Source organism: Anser cygnoides, chromosome 22, assembly GCF_040182565.1.
Source record: "Anser cygnoides isolate HZ-2024a breed goose chromosome 22, Taihu_goose_T2T_genome, whole genome shotgun sequence".
NCBI classification, from domain to species: Eukaryota; Metazoa; Chordata; class Aves; order Anseriformes; family Anatidae; genus Anser; species Anser cygnoides.
This window is the reverse complement of record NC_089894.1, coordinates 3,634,785-3,648,394: the sequence shown is the minus strand read 5'-3', so window position 1 is coordinate 3,648,394 and position 13,610 is coordinate 3,634,785. Positions and strand designations below refer to the sequence as shown.

The 13,610-nt window shown below is 52.2% G+C and overlaps 1 protein-coding gene across 4 annotated transcripts; it reads left to right on the top strand.

The window, feature by feature from the left end:
* On the top strand, positions 1-12,815 carry DBF4B (DBF4B-CDC7 kinase regulatory subunit). Of its 4 annotated transcripts, none has more exons than XM_048047815.2 (11): positions 1-300; positions 2,229-2,420; positions 3,563-3,613; positions 4,257-4,326; positions 5,262-5,332; positions 5,903-5,939; positions 7,922-7,964; positions 8,784-8,900; positions 9,120-9,246; positions 9,947-10,056; positions 10,634-12,815. In XM_048047815.2, exons 1-11 carry the CDS (start codon positions 190-192, stop codon positions 12,030-12,032), a joined length of 2,328 nt encoding a protein of 775 aa, XP_047903772.2. In that variant the 5' UTR covers positions 1-189; the 3' UTR covers positions 12,033-12,815. The 4 variants fall into 4 exon arrangements, with proteins under 4 accessions (XP_047903772.2, XP_047903770.2, XP_066837960.1 ...); XM_048047813.2 differs by having other exon boundaries at positions 7,919-7,964; XM_066981859.1 differs by having other exon boundaries at positions 1-411.
* The last annotated feature ends 795 nt before the right edge of the window (positions 12,816-13,610 follow it).

Below are 13,610 nucleotides of genomic sequence, written 5' to 3'. Positions count from 1 at the left end.
CCCGGCCCGCGCCCCCTTTCCCAGCACCGAGCCCCGCCGCCGCTGCCGCCGCCGCCGCTCCCGGCTCGCCGGGCAGCCCGCGGCCCTCCGCGGCGCCGTTAGGGGCGGGGCGGGCGGAAATTTAAACGGCGGCGGCGGGGGAAGCGGGGCCGTGCCGGGGCCTCGGGACCGAGCGGAGCCTCCCCCGCCATGGCGGGCCCCGCCGCCGGCCGGCCGCTCCGCGGGAAGTCCTTCTACCTGGACGTGCCGAGCGGGCGGGCGGCGCGGGACCTGGCGGCGGCCATCCGGCACCTGGGCGGGGTGAGCGGCACCGGGACCTGCCCCGGCGCACCCCCTCTTGCTGCCGGGCCTCGCTGGGATCCCCCCCCCCCCCCGGGGGGCTGCCGGTGCCTCCGTGCGGGGTCCTCCTCGGTAGGAGGGGGGTTGGGGGGGGCCCGGCGGGGGCACCGAGGCGGTGGCGGGCCCGGAGCCCCCTGGTGAGGGGGGAGCTGGGGGGGCCCGGCCGTGCCCGTAAATCCCCGCGGGGAGGATGGAGCCGGGCCCAGGGGCACCGGGCACGAAGCGGGGCCCGGGAGGTGCCCTCTGACCGCCGGGAAGCGCTTCTGTGCCCTGGCGGTGGCGGAGCTGGCACAGGAGAGGCTGTGGGGGCTCCTCCTGGGAGACCTCCAGAAGCTGCCGGGACCTGGCCCTGGGCACCCTGCTCTGGGCTGGAGCAGGGCCTGGAGCAGGGGGCCCCGGTGCTGCCTTCCCCTCCCAACCATGCAGCGGTCCTGAGGTGTTGCTGCTTGCGTTCAGGCTGTCTCCTCTCTCTGCTTGAGGCAGATCTTCTCACACGCGCCCCAAAGCTTCCTAAGTCCCTCAGTGCTACACCCGGGTGTAAAATCCCTGCTTAGTTCTTGCCTCAGGATCAGGTCCTGGGGAGGCTGATGTGTGATTTTTTTCCCCTCTTTTTTTTTTAATCATCTGCTCATGCTTAACTTGCTGGTTTCTTTCTGCCATCAACTTCCAAGGGCTCTCCTCAAAGCCTCCCCCTTACTTAGCTGCGTGTTTTCAAGCCTGAGAAATGCTTGCTCCCAGTGGTTAGTGCTCTACGTAGCTGCCACAGTAGCTGGATCTAATTTTAGCCTTTTGGCTGTCCCTCTGGCTTCTTATCAGGCATTGTCTCATGTCACTTCTTTCTCTGAAGTGCAGCCCACCCATGGTGGAGTTCTCATTCCTCTGCTGCTGTGGAGATGCTGAATTCAAGTACGTGGTGTCCCTTCAGTGGTAACATCTGAAACCTGTGTGTCCTTCGAGGACCAGGTTAAGAGCAATTAACTCTGACTTGAATGTGGGGCCTTAAATTTCACCTCGATATAGGGGTGATAACACATTGAAGCGTTATTTGGACTGGGATATTTTGAGTTTGTTTTTAATACCTTCAGCTTTCTCGATGTCCTGCAGCGTAGGTCGCTGCCGTAGGGCAGCCTGTAATGTCGTTTGTGGCACTTCACGTGTGTGAGTCTGGGATCCTGGTCCACAGGGATTCTGTAGGGCAGCAGGCCTGGCTTGTTCAGCAGCCGTGACTTCACCTTGTTCGGTTGTGTGTCTTCCTGTGTGCCCCATACCTGTGTGCTAGTGCCCCGTGACTCTGCCTTCTGCTGAGTTTCTGATAAGCCTACAGTTAGTACCCCAAATGAAGCATGTTGTTTTCCACCTCTTAGTCTTCTACCTTCTGCACAAAGGTGTTTGTGTTTCAGCTTTCTGGTTGCCTGGCATTCTGTTCTGCACTAAGCTGCTTGTCCCAGCTGTTTACTTTCTGCTTTCTGTTGCCAAAATGTGCTCTATTCTCCTCAGAACTGAGGTCTTCCAGTGTTGCATGATGTCCAGGTCTGTTTTTTTCACCTGTTGGCTTTCGCTGCCTTGAAAACTTGCCATTGCTTTCTTCTGAAACCACTGCTAGAGGAGTAGATGATAGCATCGTGCCAGATAAATCTCAGTTTGAAAATTCTGGTGGCTATTTGCAGTTTATCTCTAGGACACACACTGTCCCCATATCATGGGTTTTCCTCCCTCTGAGAGACCGCAGCAAGCAATAGAAGGAAGATGTACTTGGGAAGATGAGTATGTTCAGTAGCCCCTTAGCTGCAGAGAGGTTAAGCTAAAGGCAATAGTTCTTGTTTAGCAGGATTCTTCTGACTCAGATGCTGGACAATTTTAGAGCTGCTCTGTTCTCTCTTTTGCTGCAGGTCACTGAAAGCTTCCTAAGCAAAGAAGTCAACTACGTGGTGTCCAGTAACAAAGAGGCCAAACGAGACAAAGCCAAGACTCGGACTGAAAAGAGGAGCAACACAACGTCAGAGGATGCAAAAGCCAAGAGCCCAATGCCTTCTACCTCCAAGGGGAATCATACCAAACTTCAGCAGAAGCCACCAGACACGGTAAGAGCTACCAAGGTTTAGGCCACCCGAAGATAGTCCCAAGGGATCTATAGAGTAGAACCTGAGACCAGTGTTCAAGGTAGTTGTTTCTGCTCCGAGCAACCGTGTTGTTTTTTCCCATCAGTCTAATCATTCATATTTATGCCAATGTTCTTTGTGCTTTTGCATCATTGTCCCCTCTAATGTGCATGTCACAGCTTCGACTGAGCTAGTAAGCAAAGGGTACCTACTCAAATGGCAGAGGAAATAGAGGGCTTGGTTGGCTTCCCAACAGAGCAGGTAGTCCATCTGGACACAGAGGTGTATTTAGAAAGTGCAGAAACGTAGGCGAGATAAATCTGCATCAGAAGTATGGCAGGCTGTGGTTGCATGCGGACAGACACGGGTAGGGCACAGCAGTTGCCGTGTGGGAGGAGATCTGCAAGGGCAGCTTGCAAAAAGGGTTTTCTCTAGGTCCTATTCACTCTGCTGGAGCTGGGCTTTCTGATCAGCAGTGCTTGTGGCCAAAGCTCCAGTGTCCTTGAGTGCTGGGGCCTGCTGGAAGCTGTGGCCGTGGGCAGCAGCAATGCTGGCAGAGCCTACTACCCGAGTCCAGGCCATAGGCATCTCTGCCAGCTGGATCTGGACCACTTGCAGCATAGCATCTCTTGGAGAAGCCTGGGCTGGTGTCAGGAGGTTCACTCATGGTGTGTTTGTTCCCCACCCTTGCTTGCAGCCCTATCCATTTGTCTTACAATAAGCTTAACCTGTTTGCCGAAATCATAGGCTATCAAATGAGACTTGCTTCCCAGGAAGGGCTAGCAAGGACGGTTCTAACCCCTGCCAGCCTGTTGGCACGTGGAGTTTCAGAACTAAGTCTCTGCTTCCTCTTGGCTCCCTCTGGAGCATTCTCTGCTGTTCAATAAAAGCCAAGCCTTGGCTGAATTGCTGCTTACTGTGGATATAAAGGGTGTCTGCGGTTTGTATTCCCTGGAAAAGCTAAGTCCTGCTGTCTTTGAGATGAAGTCTTGGCCAGATTCCTCTCCCCAGCAGAGAGCAGGTATCACTAGAAATTGTTGTTACTGGGTAGCCATGTTGTTCTCAGCTTGGTGCTGCCTGGCAGCTCTCTGCTTTAGCACAGTACTTGGCTTCTTTCTCTGCAGGCCCTGATCAGCAGGGGAAAGGAGCTGCTGCAGAAGGCCATGAAGAATCAGGTGAGCAGCATGTGGATGGGCTTTCCTGTAGCTGGGTATGTTCACAGTACTGCTGAGCCGTGCAGAACCAGTGCCAGCCACTTCTCCAGAGCCCCTCCCTGCTGACGGGAGCAGACTCTGGGGCTAATAAAGGTATGAAGCTATTGTTTGTGGCTCTGCGGAAAGCTATGCAGTGCTCCTGGACGCTGTTCTTCAAGGAGCCACGTCATCCTTCCATGTTAGCTGCTTCGAAGGCCTGTCCTAGTGATTTGGTTGCTCTGCATAAGAGAATTATTAACATAAAACCAACAGATGAATTCTTAACAGATGAATTCTTAGCCTAGAAAGAACTAAAGCCATATGGCTGGGGCAAAGGGCTCCTCTGGAGTCTGTTCACTGTCACAGTGGCCAAAAGAATCTCAGTGCCCACTTAAGAAGCTCAGACTATAGCAGGGATAAAAATCTGAACTAGATGCTAGTGTTGATTTGGGGTAGGTAAAGCCATGAGTATGAGCCTTTACTTCTGTACCCCGAAGCTCATGTTTTAATAATACCTATGTATTGGTCTGTTAATCAGACAGCAGGGTTAACAATAAACTAGATCTATTGCTGCATGTGCTGTCTGCTTTGAGCTGTACCTTGCCAAACCTCTCTGTTTGAACAGGACACCTGCAGTGGCAGCAGTATCCTCGCCAATGCTCGATTGTGGGGAGTCCAGATCTTGCACGTGGATGGTATCCTTCTCTGTATGCTGGAATTTAGCTTCTGGTAATCAGTGGTTTTGAAGGAGGATGGGCAGAAGTGATACAGTGAGTGTGGTATGGGAGAAGGAAAAAATTGTGAGGAATACCTGGTTCTTGAGCTATGCTGCACTGGTTAGGTTTGTGCTTCAAAAATGAGATTAACTTTGTATGCATAGAACATGCTAGCGTCACATTTATGATAGCAAACACAGAGTATGTTGTAAAATACTGAGACTGTGACATTAGGAAATGTTAATAGCTCAGTCGGTGCCTGAATTTCTTCCAAGGAGACCATTTTTACTAATTGACCTGGAAGTACAGATCACAGTAATGGCAGGACTTGGTTGTTTTTAATTAGCAAGTGCTGCTGTTTGAGGACCTGTGCTGGAAGGCGCTTCCTGCCTTGGTGATGAATGGGGAGGGGGTGATAGGAAAGACAGATGGTGAAACTGATTCTAAGAATACGTCTGGAGTAAAAGGTTCCTGAGTGCCCAATGACAGTGACATACAGCCTTGGCTGCACTTGTCTGGATGCGTGATGGAGGCTGCTACTGCTAGTACCCCTTCCCGAGCAGCCAGCGCTGCTGAACTGCAGCAGAGTTACAAGTCTGTCAAGGCTTTCAAATTCCAGGGTCTGGTCTGTGTGCTGAACAATCCCTGACAGTGTCTTATTTCTGCGGAGACTCAAAGCCAGCCTCCAGCTCTGCCAAAGAGCAATGTTGGGTGTCTTCCCTCAAAATACTCTTGTCTTGCTCTTGGGTGAATTACCTGTGTAGTAGTGATACTGTGCCAGGTGATGGCAGGCTCAGGCACTGCGTGCTCTCCTCAGTGCACGCAGGCAGTTGTACTTGCCCTGCACTCGGTGCAGGGGGAACAGCTCACCTTCTCTTGCTGAGCTATGGCTCTTTGACAGCCCTCCTCTACAGAAATGTTGTTGTATGCTCAACAGCTGCTGCGTGCCATCTCAGGATCGAGGAAGCAGAGCCAGAAGACAGAGGTAACTGACCTAACTCCAGCCCAGTTGGAAGTGCTTGGGATCCCTTGGTAGCTCTTGAGCATTCCTCCTAGCTCATCTAATGCCAGTGGGTTAGTAAGCAGGGTGACCTGGGTTTTCATTCAGCATTGGTGCTTCTGTTCATTGATGGGGATCGCAACAGTCAAAGAATTTTTAAAGTGGGGATAAAAGCAGATGAGAACCAGACAGCTGGTAGTTATCAACCTCATCTGTAGCACAGCTGGTGCTGATTTTGATTTGTAGGGGACTAAGGGTTAAAAAAATAAAATTGTATGTGGCTGGGGTACTGGCTTTCTGAACTATCCTTTAATGTATTGGAGAGGTCAGTGAGAAGGTAAGGCAGAAGATTAGAGAATGGCAGCCTGCATATCATATTTAAAGTACCTTTAGGTAACTTGGGAGACAAAATAATCAGGGGGAGGTGATATAGTCTGCAATGCAAGAGCCCTGAAGTGGTGGGTGAGACTGCTGTAATCTCAGTTTGTTGAGGATCAGTAATTACGGTTCTGCTTGCACTGGCTCCCATATTAAATATGTCACTTTTTCCTTTAGGCAAAATGCCTTGCGTCTGGATCAAAAATTCGCAAAGGTAGGCCTGGAAGTTGTGTTCCCCTTCACATTCAAATGTGGAGCTGCTTGAAGAAGCCTCATTTAGAAATCGAACATCTATCTGAAACTTCAGCAAAGCAAGATACCACAACTGTTTAAGGCAGTTTCTCTTGAACAGTTTTTGTAACTCCTTGTCTGAGTCTAGCTGCAGCCTCCTAATGCAGATGAGAATGTTATGCCTTTGATTTCAGGCAGCGTTTCTAAAATCCCATGAACAGTTTGCAGCTCAACTCCCAGAATCCCAAGGCACTTAAGAACTGTGCTGCTGGCACTGTGTTGAATCCGCTGGCTCAAACTAAGTTTTGAAGAATAATGCATCCTACGGAGGAGAGCGTGTTCCTCACAACCCACTCACTGCTGTTAGGCTGAAATGCGCTGCTGAGACACAATCTAGGGCTAACGCTTCCAAAGGAGGGGGGGAAGCCCAGGTTCTCATCTGCAATTAGACAAGAGCCACTTATGCCACTGGGATTGGCACCAGTGATAAAAGTCTATTTGTGACTTTTAGATTTTGCTCGTTAGAGAACATCTTAAAGCAGACTCCAACCTGGATTCTTCGTGTGCTGCTTAGACTATTTTCCAGTTTTGGGGGAAAGGTTGTGAAAAACAGCATGAAAAGCTGTTGAGTAAGCCAGATTGTCTGCTGCAAGCTCAGAGCTCATAGTTGTGGCACACTTCGAACTCTGCCTGGGGACTTGTGGTGACAGCTGAATGGCTTGTCACCATTCAGCACTCTGCTGCAAGAGCTTAGGGTCTGCCCACCAGCCTTGGTTTTATCTAGGCCCCTAAATGTGGCCTTGCTCTCAGAAGTGCTAAGCATTTGGCAGCATTTATGTGGAAACATTGATCCTGTACTTAAATAGCTACTTTAGCGACATAACGGCACATTTGGTACAAGCTCCGGATGAGACTTGAGAAACTAACAGGTGGACTCTGCCTTTCTGGAGAATGAGGTTAAAATTTCTTCAGAGAAAATGGCACTGAGCTCCAGGATCACAAGACAACAAAACACCTCGCCCTTCAGAGGCAAGGAGAGAGAGAGGAGAGGGTTGGGTTCAGGTTCAGGCAGGTGCTCAGCGGGAATACCCTGGTGTCCTTCTGTTTCTCAACCAGGTCTGTACTCAGATATGTGTGCTAAGCATAGTGTTATCACTCGTGAGTTGAACAGACCTGCAAGGCAGGAGGGACCAAGTAGTTTTTTCCTATCTTGGTCATTTGCCTGCCTCTGAAAACCTTTTTCTCTGAATGCACTGGTGAGGCTTTTTTCTGCTTCCTTAATATATGCCTCTGTACAAAACATAGCTGCTGTTTGACCTCCTAAGGGACCAAGCTAAGGCCAGGCACTGCTCTCTAGCAGAGTTCTCGTGGCAGGCTTGGCTCTGCATCGTGTTGGTGTGTCTCCAGCAGCTCTTAGCTATTAGACTCAACTCTCCTGGCCTGAGCCATTCTGAACTCTGGGCTGTTGTATAAAAGTCAGGGGAGAAACCAGCACTGGAAAGGCTGAGGCAGAGCACTGTGTTTATGTGACTGTAGCTGCGCTTTGTTTCTTCCAGACTTGTTTCTCACGCTTGGTGGCATGTTGCACTGAGGATGCGTGACAGTTCTTAAGATTCAAGTCCAAACTGGAGGCTTGGAGTTAGGCCACTGACTGCTAAGGCTGAGGAGATGTTTGAGATGCAAACCTCTGTGGCTGGATGTCCTTTTAAAGGAGGAAAGAGTCCACTAGTGGACTGCCTGCAGGGTTTGTTCACCCTAGTGAATGCTCTGGAGGTGGGGGCTGTTGCAGATTTCCCAAAGAGCTTTTTGCTGGATCCTGTCTTAGCTGCACTTAGCCAGCACTTGGCACACATGGGTGTCAGAAGTACTGATGAGCTTGGCTCTGTAGCCCATTTCTGTTGAGGAATGAATGAATAAGTAGGGAATTTGGCCAGGGTAACTTCTAACCAGCTGTCTTCCTAGCAGGAAAACTGAAGCCCCCTTTTCTGAAGGTTGAAGACCAGAGCAGGTAAATCAGGCCTTTCCAAATATCACAGCCAAACTATATTAAAACTTCAGGGCTCCCAGGGAGGGAATCCTTTTCTGCTTTTCCTTACTTGTGTGGCAATGAATATCCTGTTCCCAAGGCTTCTTTGAAGACCCTGTTATGCACCAGAAAGGTGACACTCTCCTAGAGGAGGCAAATGGAGTTTAGAGAAATAATCTAGGCGGCTTGTGTGTCGGGGTGAAAAAAAGGTGCTAAATGAGACTTGACAACAGAGTTTACTTCCTTGCTCAGATTCCATATGTGATCCTTGCAGGTCACTTAATCTGTTTGAGCCCTCTGAAATGGGGAAAGAGATTGAAGCACATAAGGTCAAGGCCTGTAATTTGATTACAGCATCCAGCACAAGGGGATCTGATCTCTATGGTGTTTCTAACAACTCTGTAACTCTAACAGTATCCACAGCACCAACTAATTATTCTGAAGACAACATTTAAGGCAGCTACAGGGTCAAATATTAGGTTTTACATGCTGCCTGCAATAAAGTGTGAAGAAGAGAAATGTGGTCTGGGAATTGAAACCTTCCTACGCTGCAGCGTAGCTGAAAGTACTACGCTAGCTGCTGCTGTCTAAAACATCCCCCCTCAGTGCTGCTTACTGGGGATCCAGTTTAGTACTTCTCCCACTTCTCATTGGAGCAGGGGTCTCTGGAACAGCCAAACATAAGGACAAACAATGGCCAGTATCCCGTCATAAGCGAGACAGTGCCTTGAGCCCCTCTGAGGGAAGGACAGCTCTCTAACCTTGCTATCACTGCCAGATGTCCTGATGTGCTTCTTTCAGGCAATTCCGGCCCTTCCACCACCAGTTTAAAAGCTTTCCTGACCTGAACTTCCTGGCACCCAAAAGTTCCAGCCCGTTCGAGCCTCTGAAAAGCCTCTCGAATTCTTGCAGAGCCAGGTAGGTTGTAGGTACTTCTGTGCAAGTTTTTAATCCTGCTGACCTGCTGGCTACCAGGGCTTGGAGAAGCACTTGTGAGCGTGGGTGAAAGGAGCGCTGCTCTGGGTTAAACAGTTGTAGCTCAAAGGCAGCACCATGTCCCTGGCCTTGTGCAGGCAGCTGGGTGCCTGCTGCTGCTGTGATGTGAGGGCAGGGAAGATGTTTGCTGTTATCTTGCAGGGGTGCGGAGGGCTGTCTGATGCACAGCAACGGGGAGAAGAGCCCCCGGTCCACGCCTGTCACTGTGCCAAAGAAGAAGAGGGGATTTTGTGAGTGCTGCCGAGAGACATTTGAAGAGCTGCAAAAGGTAAAGGCTCCCCTGGGACCTGGGTCCTTGCAGAAGTTACGGAGACTACTCAGTGGCTTAGCTGATCACGATGTGCCTGTTATCAATACAAACCCCTTCTGGAAGAAAGGCAGGTTTGTATTCGTGGTACACAGCCTTCGTGGTACATAGTAGGATCTGCCTTGTAGGCGAAAGCCATGGAATGTCTACCCAGATTTCTTGGTCTGGGTAAACTGGTTATGAAGATCAGAGCATGGCATGCTCATTTCTGGGGCTAGGAGGGCCTCAGGGATCGTCCTGTTACCTGAAGTGTAAGATGAGAACGTGATTCCCTGGCAGCTGGGAGGGATAGGCTGATGGAAAAAGGTGAGAAGAGGTTTTTATCTCCTGCAAGATGCTGAACAATGTGGCTTTCAGAGCCCAGCCTCTAGTGATAGACAGTACATACTTGGAATCTGCCTTTTTAGTAGCTGCTGGGGAAAGCTGTAGGCTGCTGTTAGATATAGACACAGCCTCCTCATCATCAGGTGTCTATGGGAACAGCATACTCACTGTAAGCAACTGGGGGTAACAGCGTCGCCTACGTTTCCCAAATCTGCTTCCGAACAATGGCTCTATCTGGTGAAAAGACTGTGTGCCCTCTAGGCTCTGGGAAGTGGCTGTTAACTACAAATTCTGTGAAAGGATGAGTGTTGCTAAAAGGGCTTTTGCCACCTTCCAGCATCTCCAGAGCCCCCAGCACAAGCGGTTCGCGCTGGACGACTCGCGGTACGCCCCTGTGGATCATGTCATTTCGCAGCTCACCAATGACTTTGTGGAGCAGCCAGCCAAGTAAGTCTCTGTGTGTGTGGTAACTCCTGGAGCAGAACAGCAGCACCATGCTGTGTGGTGTGCTCACGGGAACAGGCCTGAATCACCGTGCCACTGTGGTACTAGATCCTAGTTCATGCCCTGTGCCAGAGAATCTGCCAGCACGGAGCTGAGGGCTGGGATTGACTGCACAACCAACCCGGTGTTGCTGGCCTGGCCAACAAGGCTTAGGCAAGCTGTGGGAGACGATCTTCTTCAGTTTCTGTGGGTTCTTTGCTTCAAGGAACTCCCTGTGGGCTTCTAGTGCCTCTTAAATTGGAAAGAACAGCTTAAACTCGAAAGAACAGACCTGTCTCCTCTGTTCCACATCTGGCACAACCCTGCTGCTCTGTTACACTCCTGTGCCCAGACTGTGGGCTGTTGAGCAGGCTGAGATCCTTCGTGCTGCCCGTCTCCTCTGCCAGCAGCAGTATCGCTGTTTGCTGAGCCTTACCTGTCTAAAATTTCTTACTGCCTCTGCAGAAAATGCTTCATCTTGCTGGGGGGAGGGTGTCGCCAGGCCTAGGGAGAACGAGCATTAACGGATGGTTCTTTCCAGGGTGCCGCCGTCCTGCCTGACAGATGAACACTTAATGCCTCGAGCACAGGTTACTGGAGGAATTGAGAAGCTGACAGCAGAGCTGGGAAAGGAAAGCCAGCAGCCTGAGCAGGGTGCTGTGGATCTGTTTGTTGATGCAGAGCCTGATCCTGGCCTGAAGACCAAGGAATGCTCCTCTGGCCTGCCCAGGGACAGGGTCAGTAACCCCGGAGAAGCAGGGGGATTGTCTGAGAACTGCTCCTTGGGGCTGTCTGTTGGAGCAGGACTCACCGCAGGGGTCTGCGCTGCACGTGGCACAGCCGAGGACTTTGCTGTGGTGGAGGATACGGATTCAGACTCGGCTCCTGAGCTGGGCTGGGGCTCTTGTGTAGCAGCCAGTCATGTCGGAGGGGCAATCGCTTCTTCCTCTGAACCTCATAAACAGCAGGTGCTCGGGTCTGTCAGCCATCCACAGGCGCTGCCTGTCTCCAGGAAACGCCAGCTCTCCTCCAGTCAGAGCACCCAGGTGGGAAAGAAGCCCAGGCTGGAGCTGGGTGGTGGCCGCTCCCTGTGTAAGCAGGCAAGCCCAGTGGGTGGCGGGATGGGTGTGCAGGGTGCAGGACGGACGCCTGAGCCAGGCTTGCCTGGTGTGGAGGCTGGCAGCTGGCCCCTAAGCACAAAGCTCTCCACCAGGCCTCATCGCCCTCCTGTGTTGGACCTGTGCCTTCGTGGGAACCCTGGGGGGGACCCTGCATCACAGCCGGGTTCCCTGGAAGCTCTGTCTGTGGGGTTTGATCCCACAGAGACTGCTGCAGCGAGCACTGTCAGCAAGCATGGCTGGAGCAGAGGGAACACGAGTTCCCATGGGAAGCTTGGAGGGGAGAATGGAAATACACCCAGGAATGTGCACAGTCCTGCTCTGGAGTCCACAATGAGCAAGAGCAGCTGTCTTGCTGGCCAGTCGCCCTCTCCAAAACTGCCTGTGGCTGAAGCCAGATGTTGCTGCTCCCTCTGTGTCAAAACAGGAGAAAAAATAGCCCCTGAACTACCCAGCCTCCCCAGCCACAGCAAGGAGCAGACTACGTGCCCTGGGCTCCTTCAGCGTCTTCCGTGTAACACACAGGCCGATGATGACTTCAGGAAGAGTTCTTCTGAGTCAGACTGGGATGTCCAGCTGCTCTCCACACTAACGGGTGTCCAAGACAGCAGGATTCGGGCTGTGGACAGGGACTTGCTCCAAAGGACGCACGTCAATGTGAGGGACAGTGGGTACGAGTCTCAGCTCTGCTCAGTCCTGAAGCAGAACTCGGAGTTTGAGTGGGCAGCCAAAGGTGACAAGAGCTGCCGGAACTGCTGCACGGAGACCAAAGAAGCCTCCCTCCCTATATTTGAGACCTTTTTTGGCAGCTGGACAAGTTAAAACCGCCTCCTGGCAGTTCTCTGATCCCTTAATGGGAGCTGCAGAGTGGCTGGAGAGGGATTTAACAAGGCACCCTCGCTGTTAGGGCCAGCTGGGAGCTGGAGTGAGGACGGTGCCTGCACAGCCTCTTCCAGACAGCCTGGGCTGAGCCTGAGGGATTGAGATGTGCCGACACCTCTCTGGTGCGATGCATCTCTGTCCAGCACTGCCTTCCCTAGGCTCTGACATCTTGCCTGATTCCCTGGAGGAAAGACGCCAGCGGCTGCGAGTCACAGCCCAGCTCCTCATGGCTGCGTTTCACTGGATGTGTGAGGAAGCACCACAGGCAGCTCCTCATCCCGGCCTGGGTAGGGTATGGTGACACGTGCGTCCTCCTTGTGCAGGCATTCGGGATCTGAAACTGTTGGGATCTGCTGGGTGCTGCAGTGATTTCACTGTCCTCAGGGGCTGGCATCTTCCCTCCTCTTACTTGTAGCTGGTAGCTTCCTTCCTTAACTCCTCACCAGGCTGCTGACAAGGTGGTCTGTCTCTGGTGGTAAATCTTCAGTGGGAATAGGCTCGTTGCCCAGCAAGATTCAGGGCATGGCCTGTTCCCCCTTCCACCCTGTCTTTGGGGTTGCAGAGATGGGGAGGAGGAGGGCTGTGGCGGTGAGATCTGTGTTCTTGTGGTTTGGGGCTGCGTCGGATGTCTTGAGTGTTTACGGATGTTTATAGCTGGTAATAAGTTGATTTTTTTTTTTTAAGCGAATTTTTAAACTTTGAAATAAAGTGGAAGAGATACTATTCTGCTGTATGCTGGGTAAAATTTGTCTGCCTTGTTTCTCACAGCTGCTTCCAGGGAGTGTGAATCTTCCCTGGCTTTGGGCTGGGCGGTGACTGAGCTGAGAAGGAGCTGCAGGGGGGCACCAGGTTGAGTAGGAGCCAGCAGTCCCAGAACGACCCCCGGGATGGGGCTTGCCTTAGGAACGTTGTGGCCAGCAGGTTGGGGGAAGGCATTGTGCCTCTGCTTAGCACAGGGACAGCCGCGTGTGGGATGGCCCCAGGTGGAGAGGGATGTGGAGAAACTGGAGAGCTGGCGCTGGAGGCTGCTGAGCTGGCCAGGGAACGGGCCTGGGGTGGGCTGGTGTTGCTGAGGGGTGTCGAAAAGCTGTGACTTGGGGAAGGGCAGTTACGGGTGTAAGGGAGCCACTCTCTTCTTTCAGTGGTGCCAGGTGGCCCAGTGGGGCTTCTGAGGTTGGGAGCAGGTTGGGAAAGGAAAAGCTCCCTGCTCAGGAGGGTGGGACAGCTGGGGACTTCAGCTGTCCTTCTGAAGCCAAACCCTCCCCTGTGTAACAGCCAAATTCTGGCACTTCTTGAGGGCAGCCGAGCTGCTCTGTGCACCCTCGAGGACCATCTGAGCCGTCCAGCAGGTGCTTGGCTGGCATCAGCTGGCCTGGACCCCTCCTGTGAAGCTCTGGTACCCCTTGTCACTGCACCCACACCACTGCCACCCTGCTCTTTGGGCACAGGGAAGGCTTTGTGGGATGTGGCAGTGCACCCTCGGCCTGGTGGCATCAGAGGTGATGGGAAGTCCCCAGA